Genomic DNA, 24,088 nt, shown 5'->3' with positions numbered 1-24,088 from the left:
CTCTGCCATCTGAACCCAATCTGTTAATTTTGGTCTCATCTGACCACCAGACCCTTGCCCAGTCATCCACAGTCCACTCCAAGTGCCTTTCTGCAAACTCCAATCTAGCCCTCCTATGCTTTTTTGATAACAAAGGCTTCTTTTGTTTTGCCACTGAGACCATGCCAGTTGATTTGAGTGCATTCCTAACTGTTTGAGGACTGATATTCTGGCCATTAATAGTAGCCAGAGACTTGGCAGCTTGCACAGCATTCTTGATTTGTCTAGTTCAAATTCCACGCTTGGTATAGGTGATATTGGCACCAGTCAGCTTCTTTGGGCATCCTCCATGGGAAACCACTGCTCCAGGACAGTAGTCTTGGCAAATCTTGGTGATAGAACCAGCACTAGCTCCAGTCTGGGCCTTGATAGAGGCATAGGAGTGACCAGAAGTAAGAAGAGAGACAATAGTAGCAATGGTTGCTTTAGAGAGGGGTTTCATGCTTGATTGGGGGATAAAGAGGTTGGTTGTAGCTATTATATACCTATTCAACATGTAGTCACATGATTTTATTGATAGTTGTTTGGTATATCAACAAAGTCATGTGATAATACATAGTTTATAGCATTTAAATTACTAGCAAAAAAACTGTTTGAATGACTTAGCAAATTGTGTATGCTGCTGTTTGGTCAATTCTTGGACAAATCACATGATCAGTATGTCATCCTTTAGCTAACACCATATAGTATATCTGTGAATAATTTCATATTTTTAACATTTTTAATTTCAAAGTTATAAATTAATCTTTTTATATGTGACCAACACTCGAACGGTTTTTTTGCCCACTGTAGCAAGCTAGAAATAGTGCTCATGCTATACTTATAAGCTAAATAAACAAGAGTAATAAATACCCTATAAAACATCTGACCATTACTAGTTGCAACACAGAGTATTGTCACCCTACTAAGGCTTTACACACATAGACATCAAGCCCATAGGCCAATAAAAGTACCAGAAAAGGCTATCAAACCTAATCAAACATATTACAGTCTACTGATATAGCCATATGAGCCATTAAAGTGTTTTATTCCTGGCTCAGCACTCTAGTTAAAAAGAACAACTATCAACCATTATAAAACTAATAATCCAGAACCATGCATTTTGAGACTAGTGCTAATCCTGTGCTCACAATATTCTCAGCCAACCACTCCTACAGGGCAATTCCAACCTCTCTAGGGACTTTTTTTTATTTTGCAAATCTCCCTCTTTCACTCCTCAAAAAAAGGCCAACCTCACTAAAATCCACCATAATTGAAATAATATTAACCAATAAAAAAACAAAAATAACAATACAAAAGGTAAATAATAGACCCACAGTTGTTAAGCATTGAAGTGGGATGAGAGTGGGTTGATCCAAATCTATACTATTGATTACATTTGAACTATCTTAAGGAAATATTGTATTTGAATAAGCAGCATAAAAGCCCAACTGCAAATTATTAAAAAGGGTATCTATTCTTAATACTTTTAAGCATTGGTAGTAGAATAGTCATTGGTAAAATATAAAAATGGCAAATATCAAAAGCAGTATGACAAAGTAGGCTTGAGTAAACATAATTTTTTTCCACAATTATCAACTATTAATTAGCATTGTTTTTATAGTCAAGGTTGGGTCAAGACAAAACATTAATGTACAATCTATATAAAAATATGTCAGCAAATCTGAGTAGAAAAGAGTTTTAAATGTCATATTAATAGGCAAACCTTTACTAAAAATGTGTTATGATATTAGTAAAGCAGTCTACACCATTATGCTCATATCAATATCTAACCCTTAGTGCATTTTCTCAAAATAATCCAGATAGATACTCTGCATATTGCCACCTTATCAAATTATGCTTGATAGAAGCAGCCATATGCTTGTTGTGGTCAGTAAAAGCACCAAAGATGACAATAGTATGGACAAAGTAGAGGTAAATGTTAATGTCAACATTGATTTGAGGTAGAGGACAATAAAAACAGAGTTTTTGTGCAGATGTATGTACTTGTTCTAATATAGATATCAAGGCTAATGGTGGTGGTAGTGACAATAAGCTAAAAATGCCCATTGCCCCAAATTTGCTATTTTTACATATGGGCCTATTAGTATGCTTAACTAAGCAATATCCAGATTGTGTACCTCAAAATGTGCTCATAGCTTTTCAAAAAAGTTGAAGTATGCAATAGAAACTGCATTTAAGCCAGGTCTGCTTATTATAGAAATCAAAATATTTGTGATGACAGTAATGGTAATAGTAGCAGTGGTAGTGGTAGTTATAATAGATGTGGCAGTAGAAGTGGCAAAAAATAAGCCATCAACTCTGTTTGAAGAAGATATTAACTCTATAGTAGGGTGCTGGATTTTTATTTGTATCTTCAGCTTGTTTATAAGCCTTGTTAAAATTGTATGAAGATTTTATAGCCATAAATTATTTCAAAAATCATAAACAATAATCAAACATTTCTAATATATAATTTGATAATCATAATACATCACAAATGAATTATTATATTATATAATTTATCATTAATATTCAACTAAACAACTATATCAGAATATATATGAAGCAAAAAGCAATACAACTCACAGGATTATAAATGCAGTACACAAATTAATCCTTGATAATTTGAAGTTTTTGGCATCATACAAACTTACAGTGTATATTTAGTAACAAAATAGTCCAATGCTGCTTTTTAGTAAAGTTTGGCTGAAATATTATTCTAAATGAGCTTGTAGGCAGCCTCAAAGCCAGATATATAGTTGTTTGGTTTTGCTTGCCATTTTCCTTACTTATAGCCATTTTTTCTTTTAGGAATAAGGCCTAACACTTTAAAAGCAGAAATAGGCCCTTTGTTAAGCTATTGAATTATACATCCCATTACTTCAAATGTGGGATAATTGACAAGCCTTGCATAGATATAGTTGACTATTATAAGATACATATTAAAAGTGCTTTAAAAGGACCAGACCCAGATAGAGGCTTGAAAAAGTGGAAAATATCTTTAAAATCATGTACACTGCTTGTATACAGGCCTAGCCATTTAATGGTTTGAAGCTTAGCCTAGTAGATATCAACAAGCTTTGGACTTTGACTAGTGATTGTATAACTATATGCAGTTTTATTATAATAATCTTTAATATTGTTTTGTTAGAATTGCATAACTGTGTGATAAAAGTCTGCTAAAGATGTGAGCTAAAAATGTGAAAACAGATTGCCCAATACAAGAAAAGAATGTTGCAAATGTAATTCCATAGCAAATAAGGGCATTAAAAATACCAATTTGTATTTAGACAATGTCTAGAAAAAATGTCCCATTGCTGCTTGTCATATTTTTTTGGGTTTGTGCATATTCACAAAACAAAAAAAAGCGGTCTGGATTGCTCTGAAGTATGTTGTAAAACTTTGGATTATTGAGCTATGCATTACAAAAGTGGAAATTAAATTGGTTACAAAGCACTTGAATAGAAGCCAACATTAATCTGTAATAAAACTAATTATTTCTAACATATAATAAAGGGCTGGAAGCAGCAATTGAGTAGGCATATTCTTCTGCTGCTTTAAGTTACTAGTAAGAAGATTTCCAAACTAGTAAACAATACTGATTTCTCAAAGCTCAATCTAGAGTTAAGAGTCTAGGTCCAAAAAGATGACAATTTGTATTGTCAATACTTGGAAGATATTTTTAAGCCATCCACTGGAAACTTGCTAATACATATTCCAAATATAGTCTAGCACCAAAGCTTTTCAACCAATATGGCTAGTAATTTCATGAACAAATATGGCCTGAAAAAGTAAAAAATATTAGCCTTGGTGATTAACCTATGGATAGTAGAGCTAGACTAGCAATATTTTGTGGATGACAGCAATAATAGAGTTGAGGTTGTCTTTTGCTAGCCCAGAAGTAAATGAATAGATAGTAAAAAAAGTAGAAAATTTATATCTATAACTATTATAAAAATAAATATAGCAGTTGGATTATATGATACTAGACTTATATATATCTCTTCAGTAAATATCAATATTACTGACAATATCCAAAAAAATTGTGGATTCTGCTGGAATTCCGCCAAGCACATGTGTCACAGTAATGCATTACTATCACAGATATCACGTCATACTGGAGTGGTACAATGTTTAGCACACTGGAGTGCCTCCCCTATTATGTCATACATGAGTCCAATGGAACGTTACATCACACTGGAGTGGTATAAAGTGCGGCCAACTGTAGTGCTGCACTCCGCTACACTGGAATAGGCCATTCCTGGCGCATTACTCCAGTACGCCTTCCCTATCAAACTATACATCACTCCAGTAGGCCATCCCTATCAATCTGTGCATCACTCCAGTAGGCCTTCACTATCAATCTGTGCATCACTCTACTGCGCCCTCCCTATCAAACTGCGCATTACTATGGTGCGCCTTTCCTATCAAACCACGTATTACTGCAGTTTAATATCAATGAACATATGTATGTTTTCTATATATATCAAGACATGTCACAGGAAGGTGATGCCAAGAAACAGATATATTGACTTAGGTACTCAAGGATCACACTATCAAGGATGTTCAGGATGCCAAAAAATGATACACATTATATTACAAAATTTGAATCAACATTTCAATTTATATATATAAAGTAGAAAATGATATTGTTTAATTTTTCTTGTCTAAATGAAGATTGTAAGTTTATGAATTGAAAGAAAAATAGAAAAAAATACTTTAGATCTGCAAGACTCATCAATGTAAACCTGCAAACAGGTACTAAGCCCATTTTGAAAAACAATCCTGGTTGGGATAGTAGAACCAAGGGTCTTTGTGGAATCAGGTGGATATGTATGAATGCATCCTAGATATTGACCTTTTCCTGCTGCATTGAATATCCTGGCTGTGAAATGAGGTGTGTCATTGGTGCGGAATGGAGACTCGCCAATAAATAAAGACCTAACATTTCCATTCAAGTTGCTAGTACAGTCTTCTCAACCAAGACTGCTGATAACTATGCCACCTAGACAGGAAGAAACTATGACAACTAAAAACATGAGTGGTAGTGAGGATATGGACGTGGACCTGGCTGGTGCAAGGAGTGACAACATGCAAGATGAAGTCTAAGAAGATGTTGCAGGTGAAGAGAATGAGATGTACAAGACCATTGGAGAGAAGAACAATACAGACAAAGTCACACCTAGGCTGAAGAAAGACAAGAAGAACATGGGGGAAGATATTGATATGACAGTAGATACAATAGATAAATGACACAGTTCAACTTGCAGGAATATCTCCTCACCCTGAGCAGCAGTTAGTGTCTTAGGGTAGCACCAAGACTAAAGCTGCATAACCAAACAAAATAGGAAAGCTGATTGATATAATGGAGACCAACCAGGAGGGTGCAGATGAAACTGGAAGGAGTCAAGACCAGGAAAAGGGTAAGGAGAGTGAACTGAGTGAACTGGAGACCGACCAGAAGGATACAAATGGAACTGAAAGGGGTCAAGACCAGGAGAAGGGTGAGAAGAGTGGATTTAATGATGATGTACCAGACAATCAGAATAAAGAGGACAACACCGTGGACAACAATTGTGATGTGATAATGGACATACCAGATGGGGCTATAAACAATACAGTTTCAGTTGCAAATATTGAGGATGACACTGTGGACAAGAATCATGATGTGATAATGGACACGCCAGATGGGGTTATAAACAATATGGTTCCGGTGTAAGGCATGCAAAATGTTTTGAATAAAAACATAATATTCTTTGCACCAACCAACGATAACAAACCAGGCAAAACTCATAGAACACCTTAAGTCAACATCGTTAGGAGAGATATGTTTTCTGCAAAAGATAAAATTATGTATAGTCACATGATAATTGCACTCAAATCAGATAAGATTAATGGTTTACAAGTATAATCAGTACCCAACATAGCTATGGGAGCAGCAATCAGATAGTATATAGCCTCAAATCTAAAAATAGATAATCAGCACAGCCTATTTGATGTGTTGTCAAGGCAACATCCTTGAACATTTTATTGACTAATAACAATGACACATATTAGTAATCTCTTACTTGGCGCTTAGTGAACACAATAGAAATGCTTATAAATTACTATCCAGCACTTACTCGCTCTGCCAAAAGTAGCCAGAACAATAGAAATGGATTGGTAATGAGGTTTAGAGTTTAGTCAGCCTATCCCTATATAGAAATTGATATTGTGATTATGTAAGCATAGGAAAAGGTATATAAAGGCTTAGAAATTTTTGGGCAGTAGCTAAGTTCCCTTTTTCAATAGTATCCCTAAACTTGCTCAAACCCTGTAGTTGCTAGTTATTTTTTGCAATATACTTATACTACCTAAACTCTGCTTGTCTGTTATAAAGAGTATTGAATCACTTTAAAGTTAGTATCTCTTTCTAAAGCAATTAGCTTGTTTTAAACCTTTAGTCAGGTCAGTCTAATCACCCATCTGTCTATCCAAATCCGTCTGTCAGTTCCGTCTGTCAGCTCTATCCGTCAGTTCCGTCTGTCAGCTCTATCCATCAGTTCTATCTGTCAGTTCCATCCAACAGTCTAACCGCCCATTACATTGCCACTCTAAATACCAAGCTTTAGGTGCGTAACTCAAACATATAAATTACTAACAAATATTCTTTTCAGATTAACTTCTTTAAAATACATTTCTAATATCCCTACACATACCTATCTCTATTTGCACTTGGGAAAACTTGTGGAAAACACACCAAATTGATTAAAACCTTGAATCCATCAAACAACTGGAATAATCCAATATTTGACTATCTAGTGAAACCCAGGTGAACTTAAAATTCATGTTGACACCGGTTGCTGGAATACCAAAGTAGCAGTTCGCACTTCAGGGTAGGCCTGAAGATGAACTTGCATCAGAAAAAATATTGGAAAGAACATTACTGCCTCCACTGCAAATAGACATCAAATGCCTCTATGTGGAGCCCAAAACAAGATAAAGATGCCTTTCTAACTGGACCTATGGTCTGTTCCAAAGCGCAAAGGTCACACACAAAGCAAATCCAGTACACCAATAGTGAAGGATTCTGAATTTGATGACAATGATATCATTTACATGGCTATGGAAAGACACTTTTATTTTATGCTAAGAGAAATCATGCTGAATCTGAAGCAGCAAGTTAAAATTTATTGGTCAACAAAGAGGCCTGTGGCCTTTTTGGCAACTAGCAAAGGCTATAGTATTAACATCATTGCCCATGTACATATTTTCTATAACAAAATTTTAATATGACACTGACATGTTGTAATTAGAATGAAAAAACCCTGGCAACACTAGACCAGGACGCCAACATGATCAAAGGAAAGCCAAAGTTTTTGACAGACCCAAAAAACTCCATGATTTGTATATTGGATCAAGAAGTTTACAATAGTTTGGGGGTCAATAAATTGTTGACAATTCTTCAAAACCAACACATTGTAATAAAAGAAACAGATGTAACATGCCCTTTAAGGAATGGAGGCCCCAAAAGGTTTCATGCTGCACTATAAGGTTTGGAATGCCTAACGATTCCCTGAGCAGTACATAGTGAGTTTTTGTAAGAATATGGCAGATTGTCTTGGGGCTGAGTACACATTGCAAATCTGTCTATAGTTCCCAAGAACAGAAATCTAAATCTCTGCTTATGCACTGAAATATTGGACCAGCTTCACCAGGCATTGTTCAAGGGTATTAACAAGATATTGAATGTTTTAGACATACCCATAGAGATGAAGGAGATGAGGTACCTGGAAGTCAGTATTGATTACATAGCGCTGTTCAATACAATGGGTGACTGGAAGTTGTTGAGGGCTTTTGCGGCGGAATACAGTCACTGGGCTTTAGCTACAACAAAGAGTACTTTCCATGAATGGCATATGGACAGTAATGGGTTGGGAACGTACATCAAAACCAAATGTGAAGCCAAGCTGTGGTTGCTGGTGTGTCCTAAGGATTCAAAAAATTGCTCTATGCATAATACATCCTTTTTCTTATCCAATTGCTATCAATTTGATGACACATATAGCTTTGTACTGGACGTAGAGGCCATTGTACTTGTATCAGCAACAGAGCTGTAAGAGTTTTATTAAGCTGAAATACAAAACCACAAAAACTGACATGTATATGCTTTAGCATAATGAGACCAAATATCTTGCACATGGTGTATACACTGTTTGACACGGTTTGCCATGGCGGGCATTTTTACTCTATTGGAAACATAATTGACAGCCTGTCTGCAATAATTCATACCTTTGTAGCAGGAAAAACATTGACAAATGCAAATCATGCACACACCCGATTACATTTGCAACAGATGATCTCCATGTACCATAAAATGTATATGGAGAATGCTTTTATTTGTACTAGTAAGTGATAGAGTTGTTTCTAGTATGCTGAAAGGCAAATATCTGATATTATTTAGACTTTTGCATGGATCATTTTCCGGATTTCAACGACTGGTTTGGGATCATGAATGTTTTTGTGCTATGTGTCTATGCTTTCTTGATGAATGTATTGGACCATAACACATATTTTCCCACTTTTGAAGCTGCTACAGAGCAAATACATATAACACCTATGTAGAAGACATTTTGGCAGAAAGACAACATATATGCAATGTTGTATAACTAGCGCAAGGCTTGCATGCATGCCCGTAGTTAAGCCTTAGAGATTATGGCTTGGTTTCAGGATCACTTCAACTAGGCCACAGGGATACCATTGAGAAAATGGAAATCTTCTTCAGAAAGTTGCTTGGACACTATTGCCTTGAAATTCTATCCTACAAAACAGCAGCAGTGGTCCTTGAGCACAAGGAAGTGCCAAAGTGCACTGTTAATGATGTCTGTGTTCAACTTATGGGCATAGGCTCAGGCCCAATGAACAGTTATATATGAGGCATGCTACAAGGCAAACAAGAGGCATGTGAGAATCTAACACTCTTTCTTGAATTGGATACGCATTTGGTTGCCAAGTCACAAGAGAAGAATAGGGGAGATGCTCATGATAAGCTGTAGAGCTTAGAGAAAAGCAAAAGGGATAAGATATATCTGGCAGTCATAAAAAAAATGAAGCAGAAACCCGGTACATTTCACGGTAAATGATTGAAATGTTGGCTAAATATAATAATATAGATAATATAGGTCCTGTACACAAAAAGTGTAAAACAACTGCTATGTAAATAGGTCCGCTTTTTATAGCTTAACACTGTACATATGTATGACTATTTGCTATAAAGATTATTATGAGGCTATTTGAGGTATTCTTCAGGTAGGAGCTGAGGCAATTTATTTTGCTTTAAAAGTCTCTTATGCATATGACAATTGTATATAGTAATCATATTGTTTAGGAAAAAATTGTACCTGGAGCCTTGGTAATAACACATCCTGTTGACACATCTTTGTTACATACCAGACAGCAGAGATCCAAACATTGTAGCGTAGCCAATGATTGACTAGCAAGAGCGTACCATCAGCTGTTCATTATGAGTCCATCAATGTATTTTCTGGCTAATTATTTTGGGAGTTGACGTGTCAGGATCCACAGAGTCTGAAGGAAGAACACCTGCACACCATTAATGTTTGGTTGCCTCTTGTCTTTTCTTAGTATTGTTGTTGTCTTTAAGCTCCCATTCTTGATGGGATGTAATAGAATATGTGATGTAACCAGGCTCCTTTGGCATCAAGCAGCCATTTACAAAACATTGAGCATCCAAATGCTAATAACTGGGGCAGTATCTGTCCTTGATCCAAGCCAGCAGCTCATGGCAATCAATGACACTGCAATAAGAATGATCCAAGGTGACGCCATCAGTGATATAGCTAGTGATTAGATCTAATACAAATAGATTGGCTAGTTGATACAAAAAGAAACTTGGATAAGAATATACAATCTTGGCCGTCTTTGTGATATATATAGCCACATTCTGCGCAGATGTGTGGCCACATCTTCTAGCCAGTACCTATCATCCATTGGTTTCGAATCACCATAGCCTTGTCATACCGCGTATGCTAATCACCATTATGATGAATATCAAAGATTAGGTCACGCTTCTCCCACTCATGAAGAAGGGTCAACAAGATACAGGACTCCTGAATGAGGTCTAAAGGCAGTTCATGTTGTAAATGGCCTTGTCAAGGAAGGTTGTGTTCTTCTGGTAAGGTTTCATTATATATGTTTGCAATGGTGTTGCCAGCATTACTGTTGGAATGATGTTATTAAACAATGCATTGACAGTATAGGGAATAGACTTGCTGGTATGAATAATATATTTGAAAATATTCAATTAACCGTACATTAACAAAGAAACTTTCCTAAATGTGCAGCTGGGTTAAAATATGGGAAAAGTAATATTGTCTTCTAGCTTCAGGAGTGTTAGCGTTGACAATAAAGTAGTCTAGATAATAGTGTGTGAGGTATCCTGAAAAAAGGTGAGTGTCTGTTGCAAATGAGGTCAGAATGAACTCAGGGTTGCAATACAGTGATATGGATGTAACAGGCAAAACACCATCACAAGTATACAGCCAGGATTCAATGGTACTAGTCTTCTTTATTGGCTTTCCTTTACAGGATAGTGTAATGCAGCAAGAAACTGGTGGTAATATAGAATAGGTGCCTCAAATATGGTTTGGAAGAGTATATGTATGAAAGAAGTACAACTTACCAATTTCATGCTTGGAATATTTTCTGAACACATCATCAATAGAGTTCTAAGGTCTAGCAGCCGCCATTTGGCACACTGTAGGCTTGAGTATGTTCCATATTGCTTCCACCAATTCAAGCAATAATTATAGTGATTTTAATAGAAGATCAAATAGCTTGTCTGGCAGCTTGCCCAGTAATTGTACATAATTCCAATGTCTTGCTGTGATTTGTATAAACTTAATGAGAGTATTAACATTCAGAGGTGAGCCAACAAGCCCTGCAAGCATATTAATGCTTGGGGGTTTGCCAACTGGAATTGACATGCAAGTGGTTCAGAAAAAGAAGGCAAGGTATGGGTTCTTGTAAAATTTGCAGGATTAATATTGTTGGATTAATATTAGGGCGATTGGGTCATAGTTATGCCTAATAACCCACAGCACTGCAGTATCCTGGCAGTATTCTGGTACACATAATCCTAGTGACCTATGAGTGTGGAAACCAGGTACCACCCCAGTGAACCTTCAAGGGCAATTGACTGTCACTAGAGTGGTATTTATGAGTGAAGTGGTTGTGCACTGGAGTGATGCGTACCAAAAATCACTGGAGTGGTGTGTAGCAAATTACACTCCAATGCACTTGAGATACGGACCACTCCAGTGACTCATTCAATATTGGGTACACATTACTCCAGTAAAGCGGTTATGAGGCCTTTGTAAAAAGGGCCTTGTCTATTATATACCGCAAGTCCTGCAGTCAAAATGTACACCATTTTGATGCCGGAAAAAGTTTGCAATCGGCATGAACAATATAGAAGGTAGTGCGGGTTCTGCTGCATGGGTATACCGGCATGGGCAACTGGTACTGCAATGGTACTCAACACTCACGTGATTATTTTGCTGATGTGTCCTGCCCTTTTCATCTCAACTCACAACCCAGCAAGTTACAATGGCAACAAGAATCTGGTAACCTAAATGACGGACAACAGGGAAGGGAATATTCAATAGTGCAAGGGTGAACCCATGCAGGGAAGGCCCTAATGGTGTGTTGCAGATATTTTTTTTTGAAATTTTTAAACTCAATGAAATCCAACTAATCTAGTTGATAAGTACAACGAGCAACTCGTCGTGGAACCGCCTCCCCTACGCACCCACCCTCAACAACTAGAAGCACTAAGCTTGCTGGTTGTATTCTCCTTCCCTGCGTCTCCCTCGATCTTGACAACCCTGCTTCTTCATTTGACGGCTGCTGGTTTGGGTTGCCATTACCCTACCTCTGTCAACAACCAGCAGCGCAAAGGCTGCTGATTTGTGTCCTAGCACCTCTCCCTCTGCCTCCTCTGACCAACATTCCCAGCACCACCGCCTTCCTCAATAACCAGCAGCTCTATACTGCTATTTTATATTGTTACAACCCCCACCTCTGCCTTATTGCTAACTTAGCAATTCCCTGCTGGCTGCTGACTCTGCATGCCTGCTGTCTTTGCTTTAATCAACGACCAGCAGTGCAATGCTAGTTCTGCATTGCCGCTGCCATTGCCTCTATCGACGACTAGCAGCTTAGAGCTGCAGGTTTGCATCACCGCCTCTGCTGTTTAGTTTGACAGAATCAACAGCTATATAGCTATTAGTTCATTTCTCCGCCCCTACCACCTTCCTCAATGAACAGCAGTCGCATTGCTGCTCATTTTGCCCCCCACCACCATCTCCCTCGACATTCGTATCGCTGCCGCCATTGCTCCCTGCCGCCGCAGCCTCCATTGATGATGGCATCATCATCTCTCTTGCCCCTGCCTCCATCTTCCTCAACAACCAGCAGTTAGGCTGCTGTTTCTGCTTTCCCGCCATCCGTCAACAAACCAAGCATGCGCACTGTTGGTTTGTGTCCCGCCGCTGCCACTCTTACTCCCTACCTCTGTCTCCCATGACAAACTAGCAGCCAAAGCTGCTGGTTTCTCTCTCCATTGCCCTCTGTCCCCTTCTTCTTTAACAAACCAGCAGCTCAAACCAGCAGCTCGCTATGCTGGTTTGTGTTGCCACCATCCCCATCCCAATCTCTACTGACAATTAGCGGCTTTGGGCTGCTGGTCTGTCCACTCTGCCCCTGCCTCCATTGACAACCAGCAGTGCAAACTGCTAGTCTGTGTTTTTACCGGCCCCGCCTTCTCGACAAACCTGCAGCTCACTCTGCTGGTTCTGCGTCGCCTTCATCCTTGCATCCTTTTGCTCTGCTGGTCCCCTGCTGCACCCACCTCCTTGACAAAACCAGCAACGCAAAGTTGCTAGTTTGTGTTACCCTTGTCTCTGTCACTTGTCCTTGCTCCTGTTCCTTTCCCTTGCATTCTCCTTGTAGCCTCGCTGCCACCTTCTAATAGGCGGTCTATTCTTGTTTTTTTCTTTTGACAATAATTAACATGCACAAATAATTAAGAGATATCACATTTTTCAACAGGTGTTATAATGCAGTTGGTATATTGCTTGTTTGTTTGCTCTTGCTCTGAAGCCAAGAGTTTGAATCTCTTGGAAATTCAATTTGGCGAGACATTTGCATTCTGGTTTTATTACTTTTTTAAATAACATTTGAATTCATTTTTGCATATTGTTTAATGTTTGTACTTTACTAGCATTTAGAATACTGCCTATAGCAATTTTACTCTACTTTAAAACAAAGATGTCAAGATTTTAACAAATTAGAAATATACTACTTATAACTTGTAATAAAGAGGTTTTTATCTAATAAGGCCTTGTATATGCTATGCAACAGCAATGGCCCATCTTACAAGTTGTTCACTGGAGTGATGTGTACCAAAGGTCACCAGAGTGGTCTATATCTATCCAGTGACCCATGACACTCCAGTGACCTATTCAATATATTTGGTATGTAGCACTCCAGTGACCCATGCAATATTTGGTATATGGCACTCTAGTGAAGCTTCAGTGGAGTGGTATGCACTTAAGGAATTACTGGAATGGCACTTTTTTTTGGTTAAATTGGTATTCATGTTGTAAATATAGATTCTTGTAGCAGCGTTAGGCTACTGAAATATCAATAAGGGTGCAGGTATGTGCAAGGGTTGTGAATAATTACTCAACTGGTATCAATTACCTTCATCTTTACATGCAAAAGCCAATTTTGTTTGAAATTATTACTGATGTTATATTAAATTTTTGCAAGTGTGCACTTAAGTGGTACAATTTACACTAATTACAGTCACTTTTGCAAAGCCAACTCACGTTATATTCAAGATTATATCTTGATACACAGGTAATTCATCTTACAACACTTGTGTTCTACTTCAGATTTAGTCTATGTCAGGGTTTTTCTAGTTTTTCCTCTTTATCTTCACAGATTTATCTTATTCTTTCATTATCTTATCAATTATCTGATTAGATAGTTTATTTCTTTCATTATAGTCTTCTTGCTCCACTTTCTTCTAGTAAATTCTATATGATTCCTAGTCTTACTCATCCTTTTTCCATATGATATCACTTTTATTCTTTAACCTTCCTTTATAATGTAATATAGGGAATATTCTAGAATAGCTCTAGAGTATAAATACTGGACTTGTAGGTAGCTGTAGTCTCAGCTTCAATCTCTTAGAATATCCACTATCATTAGTGTAATTTTTTAGAATCATTGAGTCTCTCTTATCCTCTTATTCTCATTCTGCTCTCTTACTCTTCCTCTGCTCTCTCTCTTGCTTGATCTTTGTTGGTGCCCTTGTTATACTGATTATAATGTTGCCCTGACAAGGATTTTTGGTGTGTTTCCTAGTTCTTTCTTTGTTAGCCATTCATCTTCTTCCTTTGGAAAACCTTTCTACCTTGCCCAAAACTTCCGTACCTTTCTATTCTTATCTTGTGCTTTGAAAAGTCTTTCATTGACTGTTTTTTCCATTTGGACTTTGGGTAATTTGTCAAAAGACTCTTTTATGGGTTTTATTTTCTCTTTTTCCCCAAATTCTAGTGGCAACTCCTTATAGCAAACCAAATCAGCAATATTTAATATTGGATGATTACCATAGGATATAGATAGTCGTAATTGATAAGTAACAGGACTTAATTTTCTGATTATCTCATATGGGCCATTGAACTAGAATGTGCATACTACCCCTCTTTCTACCCCTTGTATGAATGCCTTCCTAATCAGATAAATTTAGACCCAGCTAGGATTAGTTAGGCATTTATTTTACTAATTTTAAAGCTCTTATTCTTGATTAAATTCCAAGATTGGATGGTACTATTACTCATCCTTTCTAGATTTTGTGTATTTTATTATAGCATAGAATGGGCCTTCAGACCATTAAAAAACATGTAGATCCAATGCTAAGAGTATTTAGAACTCAAAACTTACCCTTATAAACCCTCTGTAGCAAAAAAATATACTGATTAAAGGGGGTATGAGAAAAAATATGCTAGGTCATTAATTAGTCCATATCTCTACAAATATTTTGTTATAAATTAAATTCTTGACATCTATAGATATCTATAAGTGTCTTCAAAATATTTTTCTCAAGCTGCAAAATAATCTATCTATTAGATGAGATGCTGCAGAGAGAATTTCATTTTTTATCAAAATGCACAGTATTTTTGCATTTATTATATATAAATGATCATAATCAAAATATATAAAAATAGAATAATATAGCCCTATTGAACAAAATTTAAGGCTCAGTCAATGTAGAATAGACTTCTATTCATGTATAGTACCTATTGAACAAAATGTAAGGCTACACAAAGTCAATATGTGAAGGGAACTGGTAAAAATAATAGTCAACCCAGCTCAGTCAATGTAGAATAGACTAAGGGGCGTTAATACAAAATGGAATAGTATATGTGATACAAAAAATGGCTGGGAAAATGCCCAAGCCATGCAAACCTACTCAATATACATATTGTCCATATATGCATCCATCTACATATGGTTTAGACAATATTGAGGTCATCACGGAGAAATAAAAAAACCAGGAAATAAAATCTAATCAAACAAAAGACGTGCATTACAAAGGCACAGTTAGAAATAATATTCAATACTCTTTTTAAACTATGCTGAGTCTGAAGGTGGTAGCAAAATGTTTAGCCTTCATGCTAGAAAGTACCTTGGTAAGAATGTCAGCTGTCATGTTATTTGTGGATTAGTAGATCAACTTGATCATGCCCTTTTTGATGATATAGTAGATAAAATGATAGCAAATATCAATGTGTTTTATGCATGCATGATAATATCTGTCTTGCACAAGTGCAATAGTCAATTTGCTATTAAAAAATAAAATAGTTCAGCCGTCAAGTGGCCTAAAAAGCTGAGTAATAAGTTCACAAAGCCAAATGGATTCCTTTTCAGTGTAAGTTTGGGTAACATATTTTGCCTTGGTAGTTGACAGTGTAACTCTTCTTTCTTCAATGACCAGCTAACAGTTCCTCCATCAATCATAAAAATATACTTGGAAATTGCACACTTGTGCTCTTGAAATGCTCTCTTAGTATCAATAAACCCTTCCACCCCTTGTTTCTTGCTACCATACATTAATTGTAACAAGCAAGTGCCTAATAAATAACAAAAGATTTGCTTTATGGCCTCTCAATAAGCCCAATCTGGATTTTTGGAAAATTATGCCACTGTAGATACTACAAATGCAATATCAGGACAAGTTTCCATTGCTGCATATATCAAGGATCCAACCGCTTCACAGTATGGAATTTACTGCATCTTAATGATGTCTGTAATTTTTGTGGAGAACTACAATTTTGAGAGCGTAGCTGTGTAATTCATAGGGATAGATGACAACTTCAGATTGTTAAAATTGAATTGTGCAAGAAGAAAATTAATGTACGCATCCTGGAATAGGGAAATAATATGGTTGACAAAATCTTGAGTAATCTTGATCCCCAAGAGCTAATTCATGGCACCTAAGTTGGTAAGCTTGTAGATATGATTCATTTGCTTTTTAAATTTGTTAATTTGCTTTCTAGAGCTCCCAACAAGTAGGCAGTTGTCAATGTGTACTGCAAGAATAATGATATTAGAGCTCATCTTCTTTACAAAGACTCCATAGTCTGTATCCATCTTTACAAACTCCAAATCAGCAAGAGCTTTACAAAGTGTATTGTACTAGTTTTTAGCAACCTGTTTCAAACTGTATAATGTTTTGTTTAACCGCCAAACCCAGTCACAACTGCTGCAAGTAGCAAACTTGGATGGCTGTTTGAGAAAATCCTTCTGGTTTGGCCCTAATTTACTATTAAGATATGCTGAATCAAAGTTGATAATGTCTGCAATCCAGTCATTCTGCACAACAAAAGCAAAAAAGAGTTAAAAAGATGCAAAACAAGCAATAGATGCATACGTCTCATAATAGTCTATGCTGTCAATTTGAGTGAAGCCTTTAATGACTAGATGTGCCTTATATTTTTTGATTTTCCCGGCTGCATTCTTCTTGATACACAAAATCCATTGATATGACTTGTAGCTTCTAACCAAATCAAATGGTCAAGGTAACTGGTTACAAGGCAATTTGTTATTTTACCTATAATCTTTGAAATGATTCATTTGAGTTATATGGCCATTTCATTAAGTCTGCCTACCAGAATACTGATTCATTTCATAATTCTACTACTTGCTTATATATATTATTTCATTTTATTTTAGCGTACTTTTATTAACATTAATTCATTTTATTCTAGTGCAATTTCATAAATATTAATGCATTTCATTTAGCTGGTATAACTAATCTTATCTGTGATTATACAAGAATCTAGCACTATTTTTGGTTCAAAAACTTGGACTAAATATATTAGAATAAAAGAGATAGAATTGAGTAAATTCTAGTGGTAAGATAATTAGATTTTATATCTTTTGCACAATTTAAAAAATATTACATAGGTTTTATTGTTATCTGGTGTAACCCTTGAGGAAACTCAATATACAAAAGTATAATAGACTTATTGTGATAATTAATAGATGGTCTAAAAGTGTATTTTTTTCTTTGTATGGTAGCATGTGTATATATATTTTTATACAAGACTTAGAGTAAAAAATAGATGTCTGGTGTCTAGTCTGTCTTTTTTAATCAATTATTCTTACTATAGACAATAAGAACAATAACATTATAATTAGAGATTTGTAGAGATACTTTTTTTACAAGATGCACTGCCTTCATCCTCCACTACATATTCTTGTTAATTATATCAAGAACAAGATACTCATCTATTTGTTTGCCTTCTTCAAATGTCTGACAAAAAGTCCTTCTTAGACAATTGATTCCACATTAATAAAAGCTGATTTTTATCTTTGACAGGCATATATACAGGTTAATCGGAGTTTTCTATCCTGAATACAGTAGATTCCCATGGTTGCTGATGGTATAGTTTCATTCATGGGAAGCACAAGGGCTAGAAAGAAGTTCCAATCTTTAATGCACACTCCAACTACTTGCAAAAGCTGTGCAAATATATAGGTTCCTAACTTGGCAATCTACCTGTATTAGCACAAAGTCATATCTTTTGTGGCCATGAAAGTTAGGATTTATTTGCAGAATATCAGTTTCTTGTTTCCATGTAATTGTTGACTTGTAGTTGACCTTTAGATATTTATAAGATGTAATCTAGAAATGTAAATATTGAGTGGTTTCTCCATAACATATTAATCAAAGTGACAAAGTACTGTACCAGATTGTATTAATCAAGCCGGGTCAATAGTCCAAGATGATTGGTCAGTGTTTTTGCAAGCTTTTTTCAAAAGTTGGTGAATGCATTATTGGAACTATATTGCCTTTCAAGATCTATGAAACTGATTGTTTGAAAGGCTGATCCCAATGATACATGTGCTATACCTATAATAGTGTATTCTTTTTTGTCTGGTTTTTTGATGATATTAAACTCGTCTAGTGTATCAATTACAGTATGGATAACCAGAAAAGCAATGTCTGATTCATTTAGCTTTAATAACTTTGAAATCTATTCAGAAATATTATTAAATAATATGATACTCAAAATTGCACCTAATAAATGACATTTTTAAAGTTTGTATGCAGCTGGTAAAATAATTTTAAGGTTGTATGTGCCTTTTCATTTGGCTTTGTGTTATAATTTTGAGTAATACCTTTGTTGCAGATATCATCAAATATATGACAAAATGTATAAGCCTTAGGAAAGTTCCATGATTTAGACAGATACTTTTCTGCATAAGCCTAGTTGTGCATATTCAACAATGAGGACGCAGTTGAACTCATCTACGGATAAAATAAGAGAGAGAAAAGGATTTCCCCAAAGATCTTTACTCACCTTCTATCAAATTCTTGACAGTTAATGATTGTCTTCTCTTGACATGAAAGCTCCTTAACCTTCAGATTCTTCTCTAATTTATGACCCATAATATACCAACTTGAGGTCTACTCAAATTTCTTCCATCTCTTGTCTCCCTCTTGTTTACAGAAGATTTCGTGTTTTCTCCGTTTCTTGACATCCAAAATCTTGCTTGAATTTTTTCGCTTTTTATCTCTCAAATGGCTGACGAGGGATCTCGTGAATCTTCCCCTAATGCTCCTAATCCTAATCCTCCCAATCCTAATCCTCCTAATCCTCCTCAACCGCCTCAACCTCCAGCTTGTCGTCTTCACACCTCTCCTCAAGTTGTGGAGGCTCTCTACAGCCTCTCTTTTGAAGGGAAACTTACCCGTAATAAAAAAATTGAACAAGAAAATGCTGCCTGTCTAGATAAAACGGCGTGTCATCGCATAGATCCGAACAACAATCCTGTGCCCAGATCCCCCGCCTCTTCTCTCATTTTGCTGTCCCTGGAAGACGAGGCCAAACTGATGATCCCATCTATTGCTCAGAGGCTCGTTAATATCATGCCTGACTACATCATTCAATGGCTGGATTCGGTTGACAAACAAAGCAAAGACCTTAAGCGTTCCGCGGACGAGGCTTCCAGGGATCCTGTCCTGCAAAACGAAGAAAGAATTGCTAAACGAAGGTGTGTGCAGGGCGCTTCGCTCACTGTGTGCAATCCAATGGCTCCTGCTTCTTTTAACCTTCCCGAAATTATGTTCACAACCAAAAACTTGGTTCCTCTTCCTCTCAACTATTTCACTCATGCTAACCTCTGTTACATCATTGACAACCTTGCTAATATTCCCACTAAAAAAACTAACTCATTCAATGCCGATTCGAAGGCCACCCATATCATAGATATCAAGAAGCTCTCAGAGAAACTCGGGACTAAGGATCAATCTCTTGATTTTGGTAATTATTCTCAAGCCTCTGAACAATACATAAAATTTCAATTTCAGCAAGCCGCCGATAAGGAATGGGGCGAACTTTGGGTCACTCATTTTTCTTTCTGGAGTACCCGACCCGATTTGGTTGCTCTTTTCCCTGCATGGCAAACTGCCGAAATCCAACTCCACCGCAATATTCATTTGCAAAACTATTGCTACACAGTCAATGACTACGAGAGCGCTTTCCTTCATGCCGTTTCTAATTATAAACAGGCTCAAGCGGCCAAGGCTGAAATTGCGGCGCTTACTAGCAAACTGGCTCTTTTGGAAGATTCGGTCTCACGATTCTCAAAGTCTAATCCTAACAGTTGTCGTACTGGTTCTTCTAGTTTCATTCCAGGCAACAATCCCTTTCCGTCGGGCAGTAGGAGTGCCTCCTCTCCTCCTATCTGCCTCCTCTGTGCAAAGGTCGGACACACCCTTGCTTTCCATCCCAAAGACCGAGTTCCAGCAAATTTTGCAGACGGTAAGAACGCCTGGGCCAAGTTCCAGGACGGCCGACTTTTCTCCCACGACAACAGAGAACTTTGTCTGTCCTTCAATATCTGAGGTGCTGGCAACACCTACCCATACTCCCACGGTTCAACACGCAGCCATCTCTGTTCCTTCTGCGGTTCCAAATCCCACCACGCCTTCTCTTTTGTCTGCCGTCCCAGACCCTCCTAAGCCTTTTACTTTTGACAGACCCATTCGCCTTCTCTATCCTGACTTTACTGCTTTTATTGCTCACCGTCCATCTTTTTCCCCTTTGCTTCATGTCTTTCCTAATATTTTTTTTCGTGTTATTACTCCCTATGTGGCTTCCGCTTTTGAGACATTACTTCAAAAGTTTGATCTTTCTTCTGCCTATCCGCTTCTTGTTCACAATCTTTGCCATGGCTTTCCTCTTGGGCCCATGCCCTCTCTCATTCAATCCACAATTTTCAATAACCATCCCTCCTGCTATGACCATCCTGATGCCGTTAATGAATATATTCAAGATGAAGTCAAGGCTGGCTGCATGTCAGGACTCTTGAAGAATGCAAGAAGATATGCAGAGGTGAAATCCATGCATCACCTCTTCTAGTTGTTGTCCAGCCGCAAGCTCCAGGCGAACCTAACAAGATCCGAGTTTGCCGCCACCTCTCCAAAGCATCCAAGTCCGCCCCATCGGTCAATCAGTTCATTCGGAAGTCAGACTTTCCCACTCGCTTTGACTATGCCAATCGTGTGGCTTCCATGGTGAGTCTTCAATACGGCCTTCCTTTCTTTCCAGCTTTTTTTGAGCCCACTCTGGCTGGTGGTTGTGTACATCACAATGGGTCATTCTCCTTGAACTTTGGTTCCGGACTTTTGTCCACCCTCTTCATTCGCCCAGGGGCGGCCGTCCCCCGTCTATCCTATGACACTCCTCCGCTTGGGTGCGCGTCCCCTTCTTCAAAGGCTTTTGCCTCATTCTTCACTCCCATTCTCATTTATTTCAATCATTCTCATTCCCTACCTCAGGTTGCTTCACTTCCCGATGGTGCTCAGGCCGTTACTGCCAACATCAAAGGTTTTCATCGTACTTGCCCTGTTCTCCCTGACCACAAACCGTGGTTGGTAGTTCAAGGCCTGACAGAGGATGAATTCTTCATCAATCATGTTCACCCTTTTGGCGCTGCGTCTGCTAGCAGCAATGCTGGCATGATCGCAAATGCGCTTGTCGACATTTGGATTGCCTCTGGCATCCTTCCTATTCCCAAGTACGAAGATGACATTAGTATCTTTCGCATCCCTTCCTCAAATAGTCCTTTCTTTGATGGGAAATACCGATACGACTATGATTGGGACACCATGATGGGTCATATCAGTAGCTTGCATGTACCCTGGCACCCCACTAAGGGCACTCGAGTCTTTTCTTCATCCACAATCTTCATTGGCTTACTCTGGAATCTAGCAAATTGGACTGTCTCTCTTCCCGAGGCCAAGCGCCTTAAATTTCTTTCTCGAGTCGACACCTTTTTGATTAATTTTACCAATTCCCAATGCAGCCTCAAAGACATCGAAAAATTGCATGGATCCTTATGCTACATTTCTTTTGTTCACCCTCTGGGACGTTCTCATCTTCCGTTGCTATCCAATTTTGCCTCTTTGTTCAACAATGATCCTTTTGCTTGCCGCTATCCACCCCATTCTATAATAACAGATCTAAAGTGGTGGCTCTCCACACTCGCCGTCCCAGACGTGACACGCAAGCTCATGCATCAAGGTTCTCCTATAGATATGGGAATCTATGTAGATGCAAGCACTTCCTGGGGTATTGGTATAGTAATCGATGGCAGATGGGCTGCTTTTCAGCTTGCCAGTACTTGGAAAAAGAAGAAAAGGGACATTTGCTGGCTTGAAACAGTCGCCATCGAGCTCGCGGTTTATTTTATCGAAGCCATGGGCATTACTAATTCCCGCCTTACCTTTTACTCTCATAACCAAGGCACGATTGGCGCGCTTGGCAAAGGACGCAGTGCAAACTACCACCTTAACTACTCCATACGTCGCTCCTGCACAGTCCTCTTATCCATCTTTGTTACACCCGAACTCATCTACGTACCCTTGGAGCAAAACCCAGCTGACCCTCTATCGCGCGGTGTGAGCAGTCCTCTGGGTTCCAAAATCACCACAAAGTTTGTATTGTCATGCAAACTTTACGATGTTTTTGAACCAAATGATTTGTTTGCATGATCAGCCTTGGGTCGAAGGCAGATGCTTCATGTGTGGGGAGCGGGTTGACCTGCCTTCCCTTCTGCGCCACACGTTGCCATCACACATCCCCCCTCAAAAAACCTCCTCATCTTCTGAATCTTCTTCTTCCAATTTTTCCGCTTTGCATTCAAAAAATTTCCTTTCTTCCAAATCATTTCAGCCGTCTAAAGATTCACGTTTAGCTCCTTTTATAGATAAGTCTCTCAAGTCGTCTACTGTTCCTTATGCAATTTCTTTTTCTTCTTCTTATTCTTGCAGTCATTCTTCAAACATTTCTCTTCCTAGAATACAGAATCATTCACGACCCCTGCTCCCTCTTCCTTGCCCCCATTCTCTGCTTCCCAAGCGTCATTCCATTTTGTCTGCCCCCCTAAATCTGCATGCCATTATTGTCCTAATGTCCCAGCAGCAGATTGTCTGTCTGCATGGTCCACCCCATTCGACACTAATCTCAAAGCGGCCTTGTCTATCTCCCATCCAAACAAAGTCATCGATCTCGCTTATCACCTGCTCGCCAATGCACTTTCCGAGAATACCAAAAAAACTTACGGTGCCGGAATCAAGCGTTTCAATGAATTCTGCAATGAGATGGGAATAGATAAAGTCTCTCGCATGCCTGCCTCTGTTGTCACTCTCACCGCCTTTGTCTAATGGCGCTTGGGGCAAGTTTCTGGTAACACTATGAAATCTTGGTTGTCCAGTGTACGTGCTTGGCATATTAACAAAGGCGCTCGATGGAATAGCGATCACGAGTGGCTCAACCTACGTAGCTCAAAAATCGGCAAGTAGGGCGGGAGCCCACCTCAAGCGTTCTTCCAGGGCCCCAGTTTCAATTGAGCACCTTTTTGAACTACACCGTCATCTAGACATTACTAAGTCCTTTGACGCTGCAGTTTGGGCATGTGCTCTTACTACATTCTTTGGCTGTCGTCACCTTGGGGAGACTACAGTGAAGTCTCAAGCTTCTTTTTCTCTCTCCTCCAATGCTACAGCCGCTCCGGATTGCATCCATTTTCATCGAACTTCAGATGGCACACTGAGATCGGCCAGTTTTCACATACCCTGGACAAAGACTACATTAGAGGATGGTGCCGATGTCATTCTTACTGCTCGTTGTGATGCCCTCTGTCCCGTTGCCGCCCTTCTTAACCATATCCAAGTTAATAATAATCCGCCTCCAAACTCTGTCTCCATCTTTGGCTATCTTTCAGCAGATGGACGCTGGACCAGCATATTCCAACATGTCTTTCTTGACTTTATCAGGGCTATCTGGGACAAAACTGATCTAGCCTATATTTCTGGACACTCTTTTCGCATTGGTGGAGCTGTGGCTCTTTTGCTTGCTGGTGTTCCGCCCGAGGTTTCTTCCTTTTTTATCCGCTATATCTTTTCGCTAACTACTCTATCAGA

General features: G+C 38.3%; 3 protein-coding genes across 3 annotated transcripts; 2 read left to right on the top strand and 1 right to left on the bottom strand.

Moving 5' to 3' along the window:
* Positions 1-268: 268 nt before the first annotated feature.
* JR316_0013297 (uncharacterized protein) lies at positions 269-481 on the bottom strand (the record flags this gene model as incomplete). The annotated part of the gene is made up of 1 exon (XM_047898908.1): positions 269-481. One exon carries the CDS (start codon positions 479-481, stop codon positions 269-271), a length of 213 nt encoding a protein of 70 aa, XP_047742456.1.
* Positions 482-5,058: 4,577 nt separating this feature from the next.
* On the top strand, positions 5,059-5,740 carry JR316_0013296 (uncharacterized protein; the record flags this gene model as incomplete). Its single annotated transcript, XM_047898907.1, has 2 exons — positions 5,059-5,104; positions 5,370-5,740. The coding sequence occupies 2 exons, from the start codon at positions 5,059-5,061 to the stop codon at positions 5,738-5,740; spliced, it is 417 nt and encodes a 138-aa protein (XP_047742455.1).
* Positions 5,741-12,149: 6,409 nt separating this feature from the next.
* On the top strand, positions 12,150-12,965 carry JR316_0013295 (uncharacterized protein; the record flags this gene model as incomplete). The annotated part of the gene is made up of 4 exons (XM_047898906.1): positions 12,150-12,251; positions 12,304-12,553; positions 12,616-12,705; positions 12,751-12,965. 4 exons carry the CDS (start codon positions 12,150-12,152, stop codon positions 12,963-12,965), a joined length of 657 nt encoding a protein of 218 aa, XP_047742454.1.
* Between the last annotated feature and the right edge of the window lie 11,123 nt (positions 12,966-24,088).

The sequence above is a fragment of the Psilocybe cubensis genome, chromosome 13 (genome assembly GCF_017499595.1).
Source record: "Psilocybe cubensis strain MGC-MH-2018 chromosome 13, whole genome shotgun sequence".
Lineage (NCBI taxonomy): Eukaryota > Fungi > Basidiomycota > Agaricomycetes > Agaricales > Agrocybaceae > Psilocybe > Psilocybe cubensis.
Note: the sequence above shows the minus strand (reverse complement) of the source record. Positions and strands in the feature narration are given on the sequence as shown.